Source organism: Simochromis diagramma, unplaced genomic scaffold (genome assembly GCF_900408965.1).
Source record: "Simochromis diagramma unplaced genomic scaffold, fSimDia1.1 OVJJ01000293.1, whole genome shotgun sequence".
Taxonomy (NCBI): Eukaryota; Metazoa; Chordata; class Actinopteri; order Cichliformes; family Cichlidae; genus Simochromis; species Simochromis diagramma.
The window spans coordinates 3,273,039-3,288,678 of record NW_024386801.1 but is presented as its reverse complement, the minus strand read 5'-3'; the positions used below and the strand labels follow the sequence as shown (position 1 = coordinate 3,288,678).

The following is a 15,640-nucleotide window of genomic DNA, read 5'->3' as shown; positions in this document are numbered from 1 at the left end:
TCCTGAACCGTGTGTCTTGTTTATTGAGTATCTTACTAAAATTGGCCTCTGATTTGTTAATACCGTGCAGTGCAACAGAGAAAATTAAATTCAAATTTGTAAGACAGTTTAGAGAAATCATCCACAGCAAACACTCGACTTTTCACACCTTTTAATACAGACTCTGAAATGAGCCATTAAATTCTGCTGAAAATGCAAAGTTTATTTTTTTATTCCTTTAGTTAATACATGGAATGTAATTACACATGTACCACATGCTTAAGATACAAAACTGGAAAACAAATGTAATGATACACCTTCAGAGCAGCAGTATAAAATAATTTAATTTTAGCGCTGTATCTTTTGCATCGGATGAATTATTTCCAAATTATGTTATCAAAACAAGTATCCACAGTTTAGAAAGGCACATACACGCCCTAATTCATACAATGTATAAAGTGGACCAAGAAATGGTACACCGTTATGGCACACAAATGTGAAATTATACATTGAAAACATTCACAAGAGACTTCATTTCAAAGTTTCCATTGAAGGCCATAAAGAATCACAATAAGTACAGTGGACACCAACAAATAGGCAGCACACCAGTTAATTGAAACAAAGATCCAAACTAGTTCATGACTGACGGTGCAGTAGTAAAAATACGTTCATCCAGACTGAGTAAAAATATCAAAAGATACACTTTTACATTAGATTTGTTAAGCCGGCTCATCTTTTTAAAACGCTGCTGCATTTGTAAATGCTACTAATACAAAGTGAGTTATTAGATGCAGGGGTGATATCCTGATTAGCACTTTAAGTACACATTCTTTGTCTAATGAAGACGACCGTGCTGTGACAGAACACAAAGCGTTTTAAAGTCATTGTCTTTCTACCGTTTTCAACATCTTCCAGTTATTTTAAATCCCTGAAATGGACACACGAACGCAGCCTGCTGCTGAGCTCTCCTCTTCAGTACGTGACAGTGATCTGACAGCGAGGCTCACTTCGAGGCAGGGTCAGCGGGGGTGGAACTATCTGCAGAGCTTCCTGCTTTGGCAGCATTTTCTGTTGGAAATAAAATGACAACTTTAGTCTTTCCATCTCTTGAAAAATTATCTACAAAAAGCATACATGACGGTGGGAGTGTGCCAGTGGTTTTGCATAATTTAAAGGACTTTATTAAGAACCCCACAAACTGCTAACCTTTATCTTTCTTCTCCTGAGTTTCCTCAGCTGCTGTCTTGTCAGCTCTGAAGAAGATCCGGGCGCTGCTTAAAGAGAAGTAGAGAAGCTCAAACTCCTGAAATGAAAAGGGAAAACCGTTCAGAAACACATCTCAGTGCCATGCTCACAACCACGCCAACCAGCAGTTAAACTTCTTGAAACCAAAATGTACCTGGAGGTACACGTCCAGCCTCTTCTGGGTGAGATTCATGGTTTGCAGCAACTTTTCATCCTGGTTGGCAGACTGAACGCTCTGCTCTTTCACCACTGCATTCATCTCTTTCTTGTACTTGTCTCTGACAGACTGGAACCAGTGCAAGGAGTCAAACTCTAGATACTGGTCCAGTAGCTTCAGAATGTACGCCACACCTGAGAGAGGAGGCAGAGAGGGGACAGAAAAAGAGGAGAGTACGTCCAAGGCCAGTACAGAAGAAAGGATTAAGGATGTCTGTGTGTATTATCAGGTTTGTCTGCTCACCCATTGCAAAGCCGTCGTCTGTGAAAGCAGCTCCAGATTTGTTTTTCTTGTTCAGTTTCTCTTTGCAGCTGATGGAGTGCTCCACAAAATTCACCGTCTAGGAGTGAGATTTGTTGCAATAAATGTAAGTAAGGACAAACTGATTTCAAGTGAAGAGAACATGACATGTAGCAAAACAGCATCAGCACTGACCAGCGGTGGTACAATCATGTAGAAGTTCCTCAGGTGCATGTTCTTTGCACTGCGAAACTCAGGCGCGAACACGGCCACCAGCATCTTGAAGTACTCCGTCCCCTCGGCAGAGTTGCTGGTCAGATCTCCCAAAACAGAGTCCAGGATGCTGTGAAGCATAATAATCATAATAGAAAGCAAATAAATGACAGCAAAGAAGGAATTACATTGAAGGAATACATATTTTGGAAAAGTGCAGGATGAAACTTGAATTTATTACCCCCACAGTAGATAATATATGAAACCTATATGGGAAAAATACAGTATGTGTTCATTTCAATTCAATTGTGATTATATATAACAATGTTACATATAACTTTTATGTAACATTGCAATACGGCGGTGGCCATCGGCAGAGATCACTCCGGTGTTTGGCCGGGATGTGATTTATTTCCTTTACATTTTTTCCATCATTACAAATCATCATTGCATGGTTTCATTAACATAAGACATCTTAAACAGGCATACATGTGAACAAAGAGTACCAGCGTGTGTGTGTGTGTGTGTGTGTGTGTGTGTGTGTGTGTGTGGGGGGGGGGGGGGGGGGGGGGGGGGGGTTTAAAATATGACCCCAAGAACGACTCCCCAAAGCTGGCGCCAGGAGTCCAGCGGTCCACCTAAACAAAGGGCCCTTGTACTCAAACAGATACAGAGTAGGTGTCCTCCCATACTATGTCTCAGAAAGAGAAGGTACGACCTCTCTCATGACCTTAGGATGTGTGTGGTACGCCAGAGCACTCTGGAACGCACACAGACTCTTTGCAGACTACTAAGGATCAGACATTAAATCACTATGCAATCGATTATATGTTTCTAAGTACAATTGACAATCATAAAATATCACTCCAACAATCATACTCTTTTGCTATCATTTAGAGTTGTAATTTATCAACATCAAACCTTTTCTTTCAAACTTTCCCTTTTCTTTTACAATTTAAATGATAAACTGAAAACAATGTGGGAAGCACTTCAGTTATCTTTTTCCTATCTTTGGTGCCCCCTGCTGGTACAATAACAGCAATGCACACAACACTAACTGCTAGGTGCAGGATTGTTGGATTACACTCTGAAGCTGACATCAGACTTAAAATTCATTGATGCACCGTCCTTCCAAAATAAAGGGCCTGCTCAGCAAACAGTGACACACAAGAAGCGACTGACTGACTTTTTACAGATAACTCACCCAGCAGCCTTTTGGGTCTCCTCTGACAGTCCCTCTTCTTTCACCAGCTCCTCAAAGTTGACTATATCCTCCAGATCTGGGACAAATCTGAAGCAATAACGAAAAAGGAAATGTTTCCAATAGCAAGATAAAAATGTTTCTGATGTAAAATCACATTTAACCTCACGTTTACACAATATATCAGTAATTCCTTCTAACTGAAGCCATATAAACTTTCACTCAAATTCCTTTTATTATACCTGATTGCGCTGCTGCAACAATGAAGGCCTCCAGAACGGATCATACGTACATAGCCCATGGCGTTACCTGAAAGAACAGTGTGAAATTGTGTTGTCTTTGCATGCAACTGCAGTTTAATGTTTAATACCAGAAACCAATAAAAGCATCCTCACCGATCTGGCTGATCAGCTGTCTAAACTGGTCCAGGTAGCTCTGTCCATCAGGAGTGATGCCCAGTTTCCTGATGCCACGGTTAAACTTCTCTGCTCGCTCAAACGGATACTGTAACAACAAGACAAGACATATGGTACTGTGACAGCTTAGCCCGAGCAATGACAGCTCTACTTTTACTCCCTGGCTCCAGGGTCTTCCCCCTCTGCCAAACTTCTGTTCACTTAAAATGACTGAAAATGGAAAGACAGAGAAGACTGCACCTTCTGATCAGACTGGTCCTTTGTTTCTCTGAAGAAACGTATGTCTTTGATGAGTCTGGACTTGATGTGTTCGTCGTACATAAACTGACTGAAGATGTAAAACTTCTTTTGCAGAAACTGGTAGGTGAAATTCACCTGACGGAAGAATAGAGGAAATATAAAACAGGCCTTACATCCACATATGAGAATGTCAAAACACATGTTGTTGTTTTCTGCTGGAAACTCACAGTGGTGTTCATGATTCCTGTACCGTGTGTTCGGATGGAGTTGGCGATGTGACGGATGTTGATTGTGTTCAAGTGCTTGTTGTTGCTTGCCTTCTCAATGAAGATCTGTCACGAAAACAATTATAACTGCAGAGGCAGCAACACTTTGCGATTCAATGGGAGAAAAATCCGTATGGACTCTGACCTGGTTGTTGAGGTTATAAAGGTATCGTGAGACAAAAACATGAATGTTCCTCATGATCTCCAAAACATCCAAACCCTGGTGAGAACACAAGGAGGATTTAGTTCATTTGTCTATGTAAATCTCCACCTCTGCTCACGAGGAGGGAGGTGTAACCAAACAGACCTGCTCTAGTGTCTGGCTGGGCAGATGAGCCTCTGTCATTGTGAGTCCATAGCGCTGTGTAGCAAGGTTTCTCATCTCACTGTAGGTGGCCCAGTCATGCAGAGCGACAGTCGTCAGGTTGTAGAACGTTTTATCCAGGTAGTGCGTCACATAGGCTGTAGGACATTAAAAACCTTACAGTATTGCAGTAAACGGTTTACTGTTAAAGAAACATTCATGCAAAGAACAAATCACTTATGGAGGACCTTTTTATATTTACTATAACTTGGGACTAAGTCACCAGAAAGCAATAGCAGCAACCTTCAGAGAGCAAAAAGGGATGTTTGTATTGTGCTTTTCTGCAATGCAAAAAACGTGTGTGTGCCACAGCACAGAATGGCACAAAACAAGAGTTTAGTTCATGTTGTTGGTGCATAAGAAGTCACTGTACTATTAAAAATTTGAGAGTGCAAATCAAACGCACACCTTACATTAAAAAAATAATGAAAAGAATAAAAATGATAGGACACTTTTTAAAAATTCAAATGACTTTAGAAAAATAACAGATGTCTTCACAAATAACCATACAGGTGACTAAAAATATATTATTTAAAGTGTCCCCACCCACAAAAAAACATTAAGCGCTTTCCCATGGCTAAAACTAAAAGTAAAAAACAGGAGCAAACATGGTTTGAGGGCACAGACGTATGAAAAGTTCTTTTGCACCTTTGATATGAATGAAACGATTGAAGAATCGAATGGGCTTGAGGGAGAAGAAGTGGGCCAGATCCTTCATGCCAACTTTAAAAGGGTTCCTGTCATCAAGCTTGAGGTGCGTGTGAACAGAGAGACGCAGGTCCTTCTCAATCTCCTTACACAGCTTGTCGAGCAGGTGCTACAACACAGGAAGAAAGAATCTTAACAAATAAAAGCCTTAAAATAGCCACGAAAGAAGCATGTTCAGAGCACGCTCTCACCTCCTTGAACACGTCCATGATCTCCTTGTCGTAGCTCTCCAGCAGCTGGTCACATGACTCCATGTGTTTGGAGTGCATCATAGACAGCACACTGTCCCTTAGTGCACTGAACATGTACTGCTCACGCCAATCACCGTGCAGACGGACAGAACAGCAGAATAGCCAAAAATGAGATAACACTCAAAACCTCACTAAAATAAAGACAAAAAATACACACACTGGCACGAAGTATTGTGTAGTGAATATGATGTGAAGCAATATGTAACCTATTACTCATACATTTTTATCTTGTGTATGGTTACACCTCTTACTTTCTGCTGGTATGTGTGTGTACTCTACTCAACAAGTGTGAGTTAAGAAATTAGCGGGGAAAGAATAATGCGTTTTGCCAGGATCAATCTGACCCAGGGAACACTGCACTCAGTCCTGTGTGATAAACAGCCCTTATAAAGGTGTAATGAAAGCAGATGTTGCTGTAGTTGAGGGCCAAGGACGTGTAAAGTGTCTTTGTACATTTTCTAGAGATTTCCTCAACTGTTTTTGAGTTACACCACAATGTTTCAGAGTTTCACTGTGTCATGTCCATCACAGGTCTGTCTGCTTACATGTATTCGTGCCGCGTCTACGGCGTTGTCATATACATCATCTAGATAGATGGGAAACACAGCTCGGTGCCAGTACAGGAAACTGCAGTCACACTGAAGCTTGACCCTGAGGAACAAAGAACACTTTGTTGAATATTTTAGCATGCAGGGATAATCTTAAGGTAGGTGAAAGATAAGACTGAATCAGTCCCATCTGCGCCAAATTTTTCCACACCATCTAATGGAAACTTCACCGAGATGCCAGATGGCTGTGAGCTTCAACAAATAATCAGTGAGTCACCTGCCAGCATGTGCTTGTGCTGAACATTTGGATCAGTGTCTGAATGGATGTGTTTGTTGGCTTTAGATTAGTGGCATGAGACACATGAGAGTTCTAAATGGTGCATTTTGGATTCTTCTGTCCTTCCGACACGTGGTACTGGACCTCTGTAAGTATGTCCTGGTGTGTGTAGACACTTGCACTGTTTTCAGCAAAGCACTAGACACACACACTGGGACAAAGTATGCTGTAGTGAATAGAGTAGACCACTAGAGTGGTTTATTCCAACCACTTCTAATTATAAAAGGCTGCTTTGATTTTTTTGATCGTCATTTTTCCCCCCCCCACTTTGTCAACCTGCTCTAGTTCTTCTTTTTTTTATTGTTATGAGTTTACAATTGTGTGTTGTTAAGGTTCAAAATTGAGGAAGGAGAGTACAAACAACCATGGTCCAGAAGAGCTTGGTCAAACGATTGATTTTAATGAAATACACGCGTGGGGGGGACCAGCTCTGTTCGCAGACAGCGCTGATCTCCGACTAATCAAAGCATAAGCAGATATTTTATATCATCAGGGTTTGAATTTAATGACGCCCCCTCATGCGTCATCAGATACAATATATGCATAGGTTCCCAGACCACAGTGACTTTTAACACAGTTTAAAAAGGAACATTGTCTCCATCTTCATGGCAGATATTTCCTGTCAACCTTTTGACTTTCACTTCTCGTCTGGAACTCCAGACCCACATCCTGCAAGAAACTGTTCCTCTTTTGCAGAGACAATTTCGCAGTTGCAAACAAACATGACTAACCTCTCACCTATAAATGATCCCACTAACTGTATGTGTGTCTCGTCCTTAAATGCTCTCTCATCTCACCCGTTGCACTTCTGACCTTTCACCAGAACAGAGGCTCATCCTCACATGTAATCCTCAGAATAACCTGCACTTAGACTCTGCTTTTAGTTTCACTTCTGCAAAAGGCACACTCTGCAAACCTGCAATTTCCTGTCAGCCTGCAACTTAGTCTTTCTGAAAGACACACACTGTTTAAACATCTGAATGCAATATCAATGCTGTAGATTATATTATTAATGCAATGGTAATGACGATGACCATTAACAATAGCAGCAAAATAATTTCCCTGATCTCCACAGTGTCATTTCAACTTAAGGCTGGTTCCATCCATCCCCCAAACAGTGTCCTGCACTGTGACGCATGACAAAAGAGGGAAAAGGTCTCACCTTTCACTTAGCTCACTAATCAGATCCAGCTTCTTCAGTACAAGCTGCAGCGGAAAAAGCTCCTCATCCTTGAAAGTTTTCTGGAATAAAATTAAGATGACAATGAAGAAGAAAAGAAAACACGAAGAAGGAAAAATTGTTTGTGTCAAGAGATGTATTCTAAAACACATCTTCAGCTGAGAATCAGAGAGGAGAAACACACAGTTTTCTTGCTAGCAAGGGTAGCCACCAGAGCTCACACACAAGAGTGAGGCTCAGAGACTCGCACTGAGAGACTGCCCTGGTCTTTATTTATACATCAGTGGGTGTTTGTTCCTTACATTGGAATGTGGAGGTGTATATGTATGTGTGTGTGTGTCAGAGTGTGACCCCATAAACAACTTCCCTTAACCTGCTGGTCTGGAAAATCCAACAGTTCATCTATATGTAAAAAAGGCACTTAGACTAAAACCGACATAGCTACGTTAATCCTACCGTAAAACAATAAGACAAGGTACGACCTTTCCCACGCTCCCAGGATGTGGGTGTGAATGCCAGCGCACTCTGGAATGCATGCAAAGCTTTTGCAGACTATTAAGGATCGCACATCCTATCACTACCATATGTAAACTTATATTATTAAAAGATTATACTGACTACTAAGTACAATTTTCTATTGACAGTTTGTGTATAAAATGAAGTCTCCTCCTGACTTACCAGCTGAGTGCCGACGCAGAGAGCCAGAGACACCACAAGGCGTCGCTCCTTTGTGCTGGGACCACTCAAAGCATTTTCTGCCAGCACCAAAGAGGACAGCACATCCAACCGCTGCTCACTGTACTTCTTGTCAGAGATCACCCTTTTCTTGAGGGAGAGAAGACATTTTTATTAAATACTTCAATTCAGTGTTATGTATACAGCACAAAATCACAACAACAGTTGCCTCAAGGCTCTTTATATTGTAAGATAGACCCTATAATAATGGTACACCATTCAGAAAACGCATTCAAAGAGCACATCTGCACTAATGTCAGTTTTACCATGTCATGGAATTTTCTGTTAATAAAGTTTGCAATCCGATCAGCTGTAGGGAAGCCTTTTATTTCTGCATTCACAGTTACAGTCATGAGAGCTCTGCCCTTAAGACGTTGCAGCAACCCTTTTATAATATCACACACACACACACACACACACACACACACACACACACACACACACACACACACCTCCTGTAAGAACTTCTTTCAGCAGTTTCTTGTCTCCCCCCCCACCATGCTGTTGCTGTGCAATACCTGGGCAGGAAGCAAACTCCTACACCCTATGTTGCAGGAAGCACCTGGCACTGGTCTTTCTGGGAGTTTCCTCCTTCTATGCCCTAACAGTCACCAGATAACAAAGTTAAGCAGGCTATATCAGGTCATGTTTGCGCGCCTGTCATTCAACCTAGAGATGAAGCTACATAAAACTTCTACAATGGAAATTTTAAGCACCTAAACCCAAATAAAGAATAAACTAGAAATGTTCCATCATAACCATTTTAAAGACAGCAACCCACATCTGTACTGAAATCTAAGGGGTTCTTCTTTGCTCAAGCTTCATCTCTTAAAAAAAACACGTTTATGAAATTCAACTCTGAGCAACCTTGACAGAAAACGTAGTGGAAATGGTAACATAACTGTAATCATCAATTCAACTCATAAATTTTCTTTATATAGTGCCAAATTACAACAACAGTTGCCTTAAGGCAACACTGACAGGATTTATTGCTTGTTTCGTTTACCTTGGCAATGCTGATGGCACTGAGTGCCAGCGCCTGCAGCTGCTGAGTGATGTGAGAAACGGAGTCAGCAACAACCATAGAGCGTCTGTGAAACGTGTGCTCCACAGCCTGAGAGGAGAGTCACATGACATTCATTATTTATCTCAATGCAACAGGTATTTAAACAGAGGGGCAACACTCAAACACACACACCTTGAGTAACTCAACTAGTCGACAGAGAGCTTTGACCGATGTCTTGGTCATGGGCCGCTGCATCGACACGTACATGTTCATGGTCGTCTTGATAATGGTACTGACGGTGTAAGCATACAGAATACCCTATAAATGAAACACAACACTTTGCTAAATGACGGGTCAAACATGAATGTAAAGCTCCACACAACTTTATGAAATGAAACAGGAAGTAGATTTATCTAACTGAAGACGACAAATCAATAAAGTTACTTCTGCGGTGAGAAGATACTCAATGTAAAAAAAAAAAAAATCATTCATGCATTCAGAGATTATACAAAATAAAAAGTCATTTGTTGGAATTGATATTTTTTTTATATTGTCATTTGTGCTTAGAAATATATAATCATCTGTATGCTGATAAAAATCATATTCTTATTAGGTCTGATAAGATTCTGTGTGCACTCGTGTACCATGAGATGAGAGGAAGCAGCCTCGATGTTATAATTTCCATTATAGCTTTAGGAACTAGATTGTTCTGTTTCTTAAGAGTGCAAGACTTCACACCTTTAAATGTTCGTCTGAGACATGACCTGTTGCAAGTTCCTGTTCCTATCATTTAGCGAGACGCTTACTTCTGCTTTCCTGCATACCTCATACACACAGTTTAAGTTCATTGAAAGGCCATATGTCAATTTATAGTGGTTACTCACACACACACACACACACACACACACACACACACACACACACACACACACACACACACACACACACACACACACACACACACACACACACACACACACACACACACACACACACACGAAGGAATCTTTTCCTCAACTTTGGCTGACTTCCCTCGCAAGCCACTAAACACGGAGAGCGCCTTCTTGTCTTGTCTTGTCGTGCAGTTGAGTGTCTTGTGTTCCAGCGGGGTTTGTGCCTAGATAAACCCAACACACTACTCACCTGTACAAACACATTACACCTGCTGTTAAGGTCCTCTTGCAACTTCTCACTTTTTTGTTCTTTGTACAAGATGGACTCCATCTTCATCATCCAAGAAGTTACAAACAGATAGTAGGACTGAATGTCCCTGAACACAAACAATATGTTTAGATACTTCACTTTATATTTAATAAATGTGGCTGACATTCAGCTTTACTCACTTTGTTAATGTCTGCGCTCTTTGTTGCAGGTATGTGTCTCTCTGTGCTTTGATGGCCTGTAGACTCTTCCTATCCATCAGTTTAGCTGCAGCAGGGACCTTATTGGTGAGGAAAGTGTCGGGAAACCAGATGATGTTTGCAACCAGAGTGACTGCTGGAACCTAAGTGAAGATGTGGACACACAAGAGCAGACTTTTAGTTCTCAGGCCAGATCAAAGAAAACAATGAGCAGGGACTCCCACTGAACAAGTAATAAAAAGTCCAAGAACAGAAATCCACCTTTTTACAGACATCGAGCAGCGCCTTGTAAAACTTTTTGTCAACACTCCTGAAAATGTGAAAGTGAAGCACAAAGAGACCACAGACACCAGCATATTTGTCTCTCTGGTCAATTTCTGAAGGTTCACCTGAAAAAGAGAAAAGAAACACAACCAGAAATAAGTCCGGCTCTGAAGAACAACTTAAAGGAAACTAGTCTATTGTGGAAGAAGAAACAACTGACCAATTTTGGATTCAACACTTGCAAATATGGTGCGAATATTGAAGGCAAACTCCTCAGCAAAGGCACTGTTTTTGGAAACTGCTACTCCCTCCCCAGGATCATCAAATCTTTGTTCGACACAGGCCTGTTGCAGATCATACGAATAATGTTCATCATATTATCTTCCCAAAAACCTCTACTTAACACCAATATAATAAACGCCAGAAGGGAAAGTCACCTGGAGTATCATGCCATCCAGCAGTTGCCCCTCCAGCTTGAGCAAGAGCTTCTCAAAAGGTTTCAGCTTGTCTTCAGGAATGGAAAATTTCCCAGGGTTATGGTGCACAGATTTCAGTAACCTGTGTAAGGGATAAACAGCAAGAGTGAACAGGAAGGATTGCAAGATGCTCGTGAGACCTTCCATAATGTATGGTTTGGAGATGGTGGCATAGACAGAGGTAGAGCTTGGGTTTTTCAGTGAGAGTGACCAGGATGGGTGTTGGGTCTGCACTTCCACAGGCCCTGCTGGTTCAGAAACTTATTCCTGTTAACGAAGCAAGACGAACAGCTCAACCAGTTTATCACATGCTAGCAAGGGAAGGATCTCAGAACAGCCCTTCTGCCGTCGGTGTCAGAACACTTCGAAGAACCAGCTTCCTCTGCAGCCTTTTATGTCTGTGACAGAAATAAAATTTACTTAGTCCCTAAGTAAAGCGCTCCTAAGGACCCCAAAGCGCTTTACACTACAATCAGTCATTCACCCATTGGTGATGGCAAGCTACACTGTAGCCATAGCTGCCCTGGGGCAGCACTGACAGAGGTGAGGCTGCCAGACACTGGCGCCACCAGCAGGCAAACATGGGGTTAGTATCTTGCCCAAGGATATTTGGCATGTAGACTGGAGGAGCCTGGGATCAAACCACCGACCTTGCGGTGAGTAGGTGACCCACTCTGAGCTACAGCCATTCAACAATTTGACTCTAACAATGGGGAGGATTAGAAATGAGTATATCAAAAGGGACAGCTCAGGTTGAGCAGTGTAAAGACAAAGTGAAAAGGCTGAGACGGTTTGGACGTGCAGATGACTACACTGGACAAAGAATGCTGAATATGGCGTTACCAGGTCAGAGGAAAAGAGGAAGACTACAGAGATGCTTTTCAGATCTAGTGCGAGGAGTTCCCACACGTACGTGGGAACTCCTCGCATGAAAAAGGAAGAAAAACATCGGCTAACTCCAACAAGTATGTAGATTTTAACATATGTTTTCACTTAAGGGGCTGGCCTATATGAAGGCCACTTTGCAAAAACAAACTCCAGAAATCTTGGGGCCAGTATAAGATTTGCCCCATATTCAGTTACATGTCTGTAACTGAATATATAGATTCCACGACCCAAGCAGGGAACAAAACCAGATGCATATATTTACCACTGAGTGTAAGTGCACATATATGTACGTGTGCACGTGTGATTGTGTGAGTGTGTGGAAGAAAAACCTACAAATGATAAATCAAACCCCAGTACTTATGTGAACAAAAGACTGGGATGCAGTTCCGTATTGTGGCAGATATATTTTGCTTTACTTTCATAATTACAGGTCACATTCTCTTCATATTTATGCAAACACATGTCTACAGTGTACTATTTAACAGGTCAAGTGATCATTAAACTGTAGCTTATAAACTATGACTATGCAATGAGACACTTGTGTGACACGAGGAAAACAGCGATCATTCTAGAGTGAAGGTAAGGACAGAAACCTCAACATACATGAATGGAGGTTGTCGTGTTTGGCGAGTCCTGCCTGCTCCTCAGCATCATGTATGCAAACTGTTTTTTGTTTTTACAGAAACTTAACTCGTTTACCTATTTTTAGACTAAAATAAAAACAAACAAAAAAAACACACAAGAGAAATGTGCTTTTATAGCCTTCTATACCCTTTCCTGTCCGGATGTGGTGATTTCTGGCCAGAGATGTGGAACTGCTTCATTGCATCTTTTACACTGTATGTCACATGCCATCATAGCTTACTGGGTAATTACCTTTTATACATCTTCCAGTGGTCTTTTAGTGTGTTGTGATTTTCCATAATCTCATCAAGTGTGAGCAGCACCACCAACAACTCTCCCAGGTGTTCGTATACTATCTGCAAAGGAAAAGCAGGGCAGACATGGTATAAATGACTGAGTAACATCTGCAAATACTAAAGGTCTCACAAAATTTGAACCCTACCTGGAAATGGACACCAGAGGATTCTATGATTTTTGTTGCACCCCTGTAATTTAGAAGAAAGATAGTTTAGTACATTCTGTTTGATCATGACAGAGCAAAATACAGCCTGGGAACCAGCTCATGCTTCATTCGCTATAGCAAATACCCACGTCAGGCCATTCACAACCACTTATCTAATATGAGGTAGGTTGGATACAATGAGACTGTCATTGCAGAGTAGCTGAGGACTTTCATTAAATATAAAGTGCACACAACCTCTCTCTGCAATCCTGCAAAAATAGTGCAATGACTGTAACATTATGGTCATGTATTCATGGTTCATACTTGTTGCTGTTGTAGAGTGCTGCCAGCTGATGCACAATACTGACCACCACTTCATAACATCTGGATACAAAGCAGGACAGCTCCTATGACACGACAAAGGAAAATAAATATTTCTATCTTCCAGACATCAGTAAATAAGGTTATGGCAGAAATCAATTACTACCCACCTGTAGGAATGAGATGAATCTGCCCATCTGAATCTGGGACTCTCCCTCAACAACACTGGTTTCAGACACTGTAAGAGAAATTCACACATGCCTTTTTTTAATCTTAATAAGCACTGTGTATCACAGAGGGCAAACCTAGAACAAAAACAACATGAAACAGTAAAAGTTGACAGATTACCTCCTTCTCCATAGTACAATAGGCCATTGTAGAATTTGGTTTCTGCCTTGAAAAGCAACAAAACGAGGCTAAATTAATATCTTAAAGAAAACAAAGTAAAAAAAAAAAAAAAAAAAGAGCTACTAAAATTGCTGAAAGTAACAGTAGCTTTACTTCCACCTTAGTCAAGAGTATGCAGACATGCCGATATAAACATGACATAATCATAAGCCATGCACAAAGTAACTGAGCTGTTTGACCACACTTACCTCATATTTAAGCTTCTTAACTTCACTACAGAGAGCAGCATAAACTGTGATAACTTTGTTCAGGACCTGCACACAACCAAAGTGACATTTGTTTTTGTTTTGTTTGTTTTTTTAAAAAAAGAACAACTCTGTGGATATGAAAATGAAAAATGACTCATTTGTTTGTCTTTACTTACCTTATTGTCAGTTTTAATTAATTCTAATAAGGATGACTGCTCATAGGGAAGAAGCTGAAAGGGCATAAAGTATAAGGAAGGAAATTACGCAAGTTATAACTGTGTAAAAGCAATGTCAGTCTTTTCAACCAAGCCAGTATATTTGGGGGTTTTACCTTAAGGGCGATGGGGTCCAGAGTAAAGTCCCATACATCTCCAATGGACTCATCCAGAGCCTCTTCAATACCCTTCAGCTGAGAGGTGTACTCCTCCAGAAACTTCCTGTAGTTCTTCAGTTGAACCTCTGTGTGTATCTCTGTTGGGAGGAAGGTTTGACAACGTTACTGACTTTTACTAACCAGAAAAAAAATATGGGTTGATTTTCTGCCCTTCCTTTACAAGTTTACAACATTTTATAAGCAACAATGCTGCTCTTGCACTACTAGATTTTCATTAAAGAAAGAGACACTTGTAACTGTCCTTTAAAGCTCAAAGCATGATTCAGATGCCCAATAGATTCTAAATTTAACCAAAAATGCGTAAATCTACACTATGCCTGGTTACAAGGTGTTACCAAACTACCTTTTCCAATAAATGTAGTTGAGTAACGGCACATATAGGTCGTTCGTTCAGGTTGTCGCAAATAAATATTTTGAGAGCCAGAGAAGGAAAGTCACAAGGAGATAAACACAGGAAAGCACTGGGCAGTTTTCTCGCCCTAAACATAACATTAAAGAAAAAAAACAAACAAGTAAATTAAATGTGAGTAAGCGAAAGAGTACGGCGTTAACTACACAGTCAAAACCAGCTGTCAGATCGATCAGCTGTACTTGACAAACTGCGTCGATTTACGTTCGCCAGCTACAGCTAGCTATTAATACCACTAATTTACTCCTTCAGTTTTAATTATTCCGGGGGTAGTAAATACTTACTTTTATTTTGATGGCATTTACTAAACATACATTTTGGGAATTAAACAGCAGCGTGCAGTTTCTTTCACTAATACGAAGCCCAGCTGCAACGCATCGAGCTAGCAACTTGAGCTAGCGGTTGATGCTAAAGTAGTAAACTTTAGCCTGCCACAGTCTTTCTTTGCATGTCAGGACTCAATTGAGCACTTACTTTGTGAACCATCGTCAAAACGGTCAAACTCCCAGTCGGGTGAGATGATTTCCACCGCCATGGTGCTAGAATGAATAAGCGAAAACCCCAAACACAGCGCTGCTAAAAAGTAGTACTACACGATCCCATGATGGATCTCATGATTCTCCGAAAGGCCGCTAATGCTCATGGGAAACTGAGTCTCTGAGGAAGGAACATTAGATGAGTTGACACTCAGGATAGACAGACAGATAGGTGTGTGTGTG

The 15,640-nt window shown here is 41.0% G+C and overlaps 1 protein-coding gene across 1 annotated transcript; it reads right to left on the bottom strand.

The window, feature by feature from the left end:
- Positions 1-136: 136 nt before the first annotated feature.
- Positions 137-15,575, bottom strand: washc4 (WASH complex subunit 4). Its single transcript, XM_040025153.1, has 33 exons — positions 15,396-15,575; positions 14,450-14,589; positions 14,295-14,348; positions 14,119-14,184; positions 13,871-13,916; positions 13,693-13,760; positions 13,526-13,608; positions 13,202-13,244; positions 13,012-13,115; positions 11,209-11,329; positions 10,992-11,115; positions 10,769-10,896; positions 10,490-10,650; positions 10,290-10,416; positions 9,339-9,464; positions 9,147-9,254; positions 8,084-8,230; positions 7,388-7,467; positions 5,886-5,991; positions 5,281-5,397; positions 5,030-5,198; positions 4,325-4,479; positions 4,163-4,237; positions 3,979-4,083; positions 3,752-3,886; positions 3,491-3,599; positions 3,338-3,404; positions 3,099-3,185; positions 1,877-2,024; positions 1,685-1,781; positions 1,379-1,575; positions 1,186-1,282; positions 137-1,047 (listed from the first exon to the last, which is right to left on the bottom strand). The coding sequence occupies exons 1-33, from the start codon at positions 15,454-15,456 to the stop codon at positions 983-985; spliced, it is 3,516 nt and encodes a 1,171-aa protein (XP_039881087.1). The 5' UTR covers positions 15,457-15,575; the 3' UTR covers positions 137-982.
- Between the last annotated feature and the right edge of the window lie 65 nt (positions 15,576-15,640).

What these genes read in the sequence shown, in the direction of transcription:
- washc4 (XM_040025153.1), bottom strand. Translation starts at nt 15,456, where the DNA reads ATGGCGGTGGAAATCATCTCACCCGACTGGGAGTTTGACCGTTTTGAC. An exon ending in ATTAGTGAGCTAAGTGAAAG is followed by an intron (nt 5,992 to 7,387) that starts GTGAGACCTTTT and finishes TTTGTTCCTCAG; the next exon opens with GGTCAAGCTTCAGTGTGACT. An exon ending in TAGACGCGGCACGAATACAT is followed by an intron (nt 5,398 to 5,885) that starts GTAAGCAGACAG and finishes TGGCGTGAGCAG; the next exon opens with TACATGTTCAGTGCACTAAG.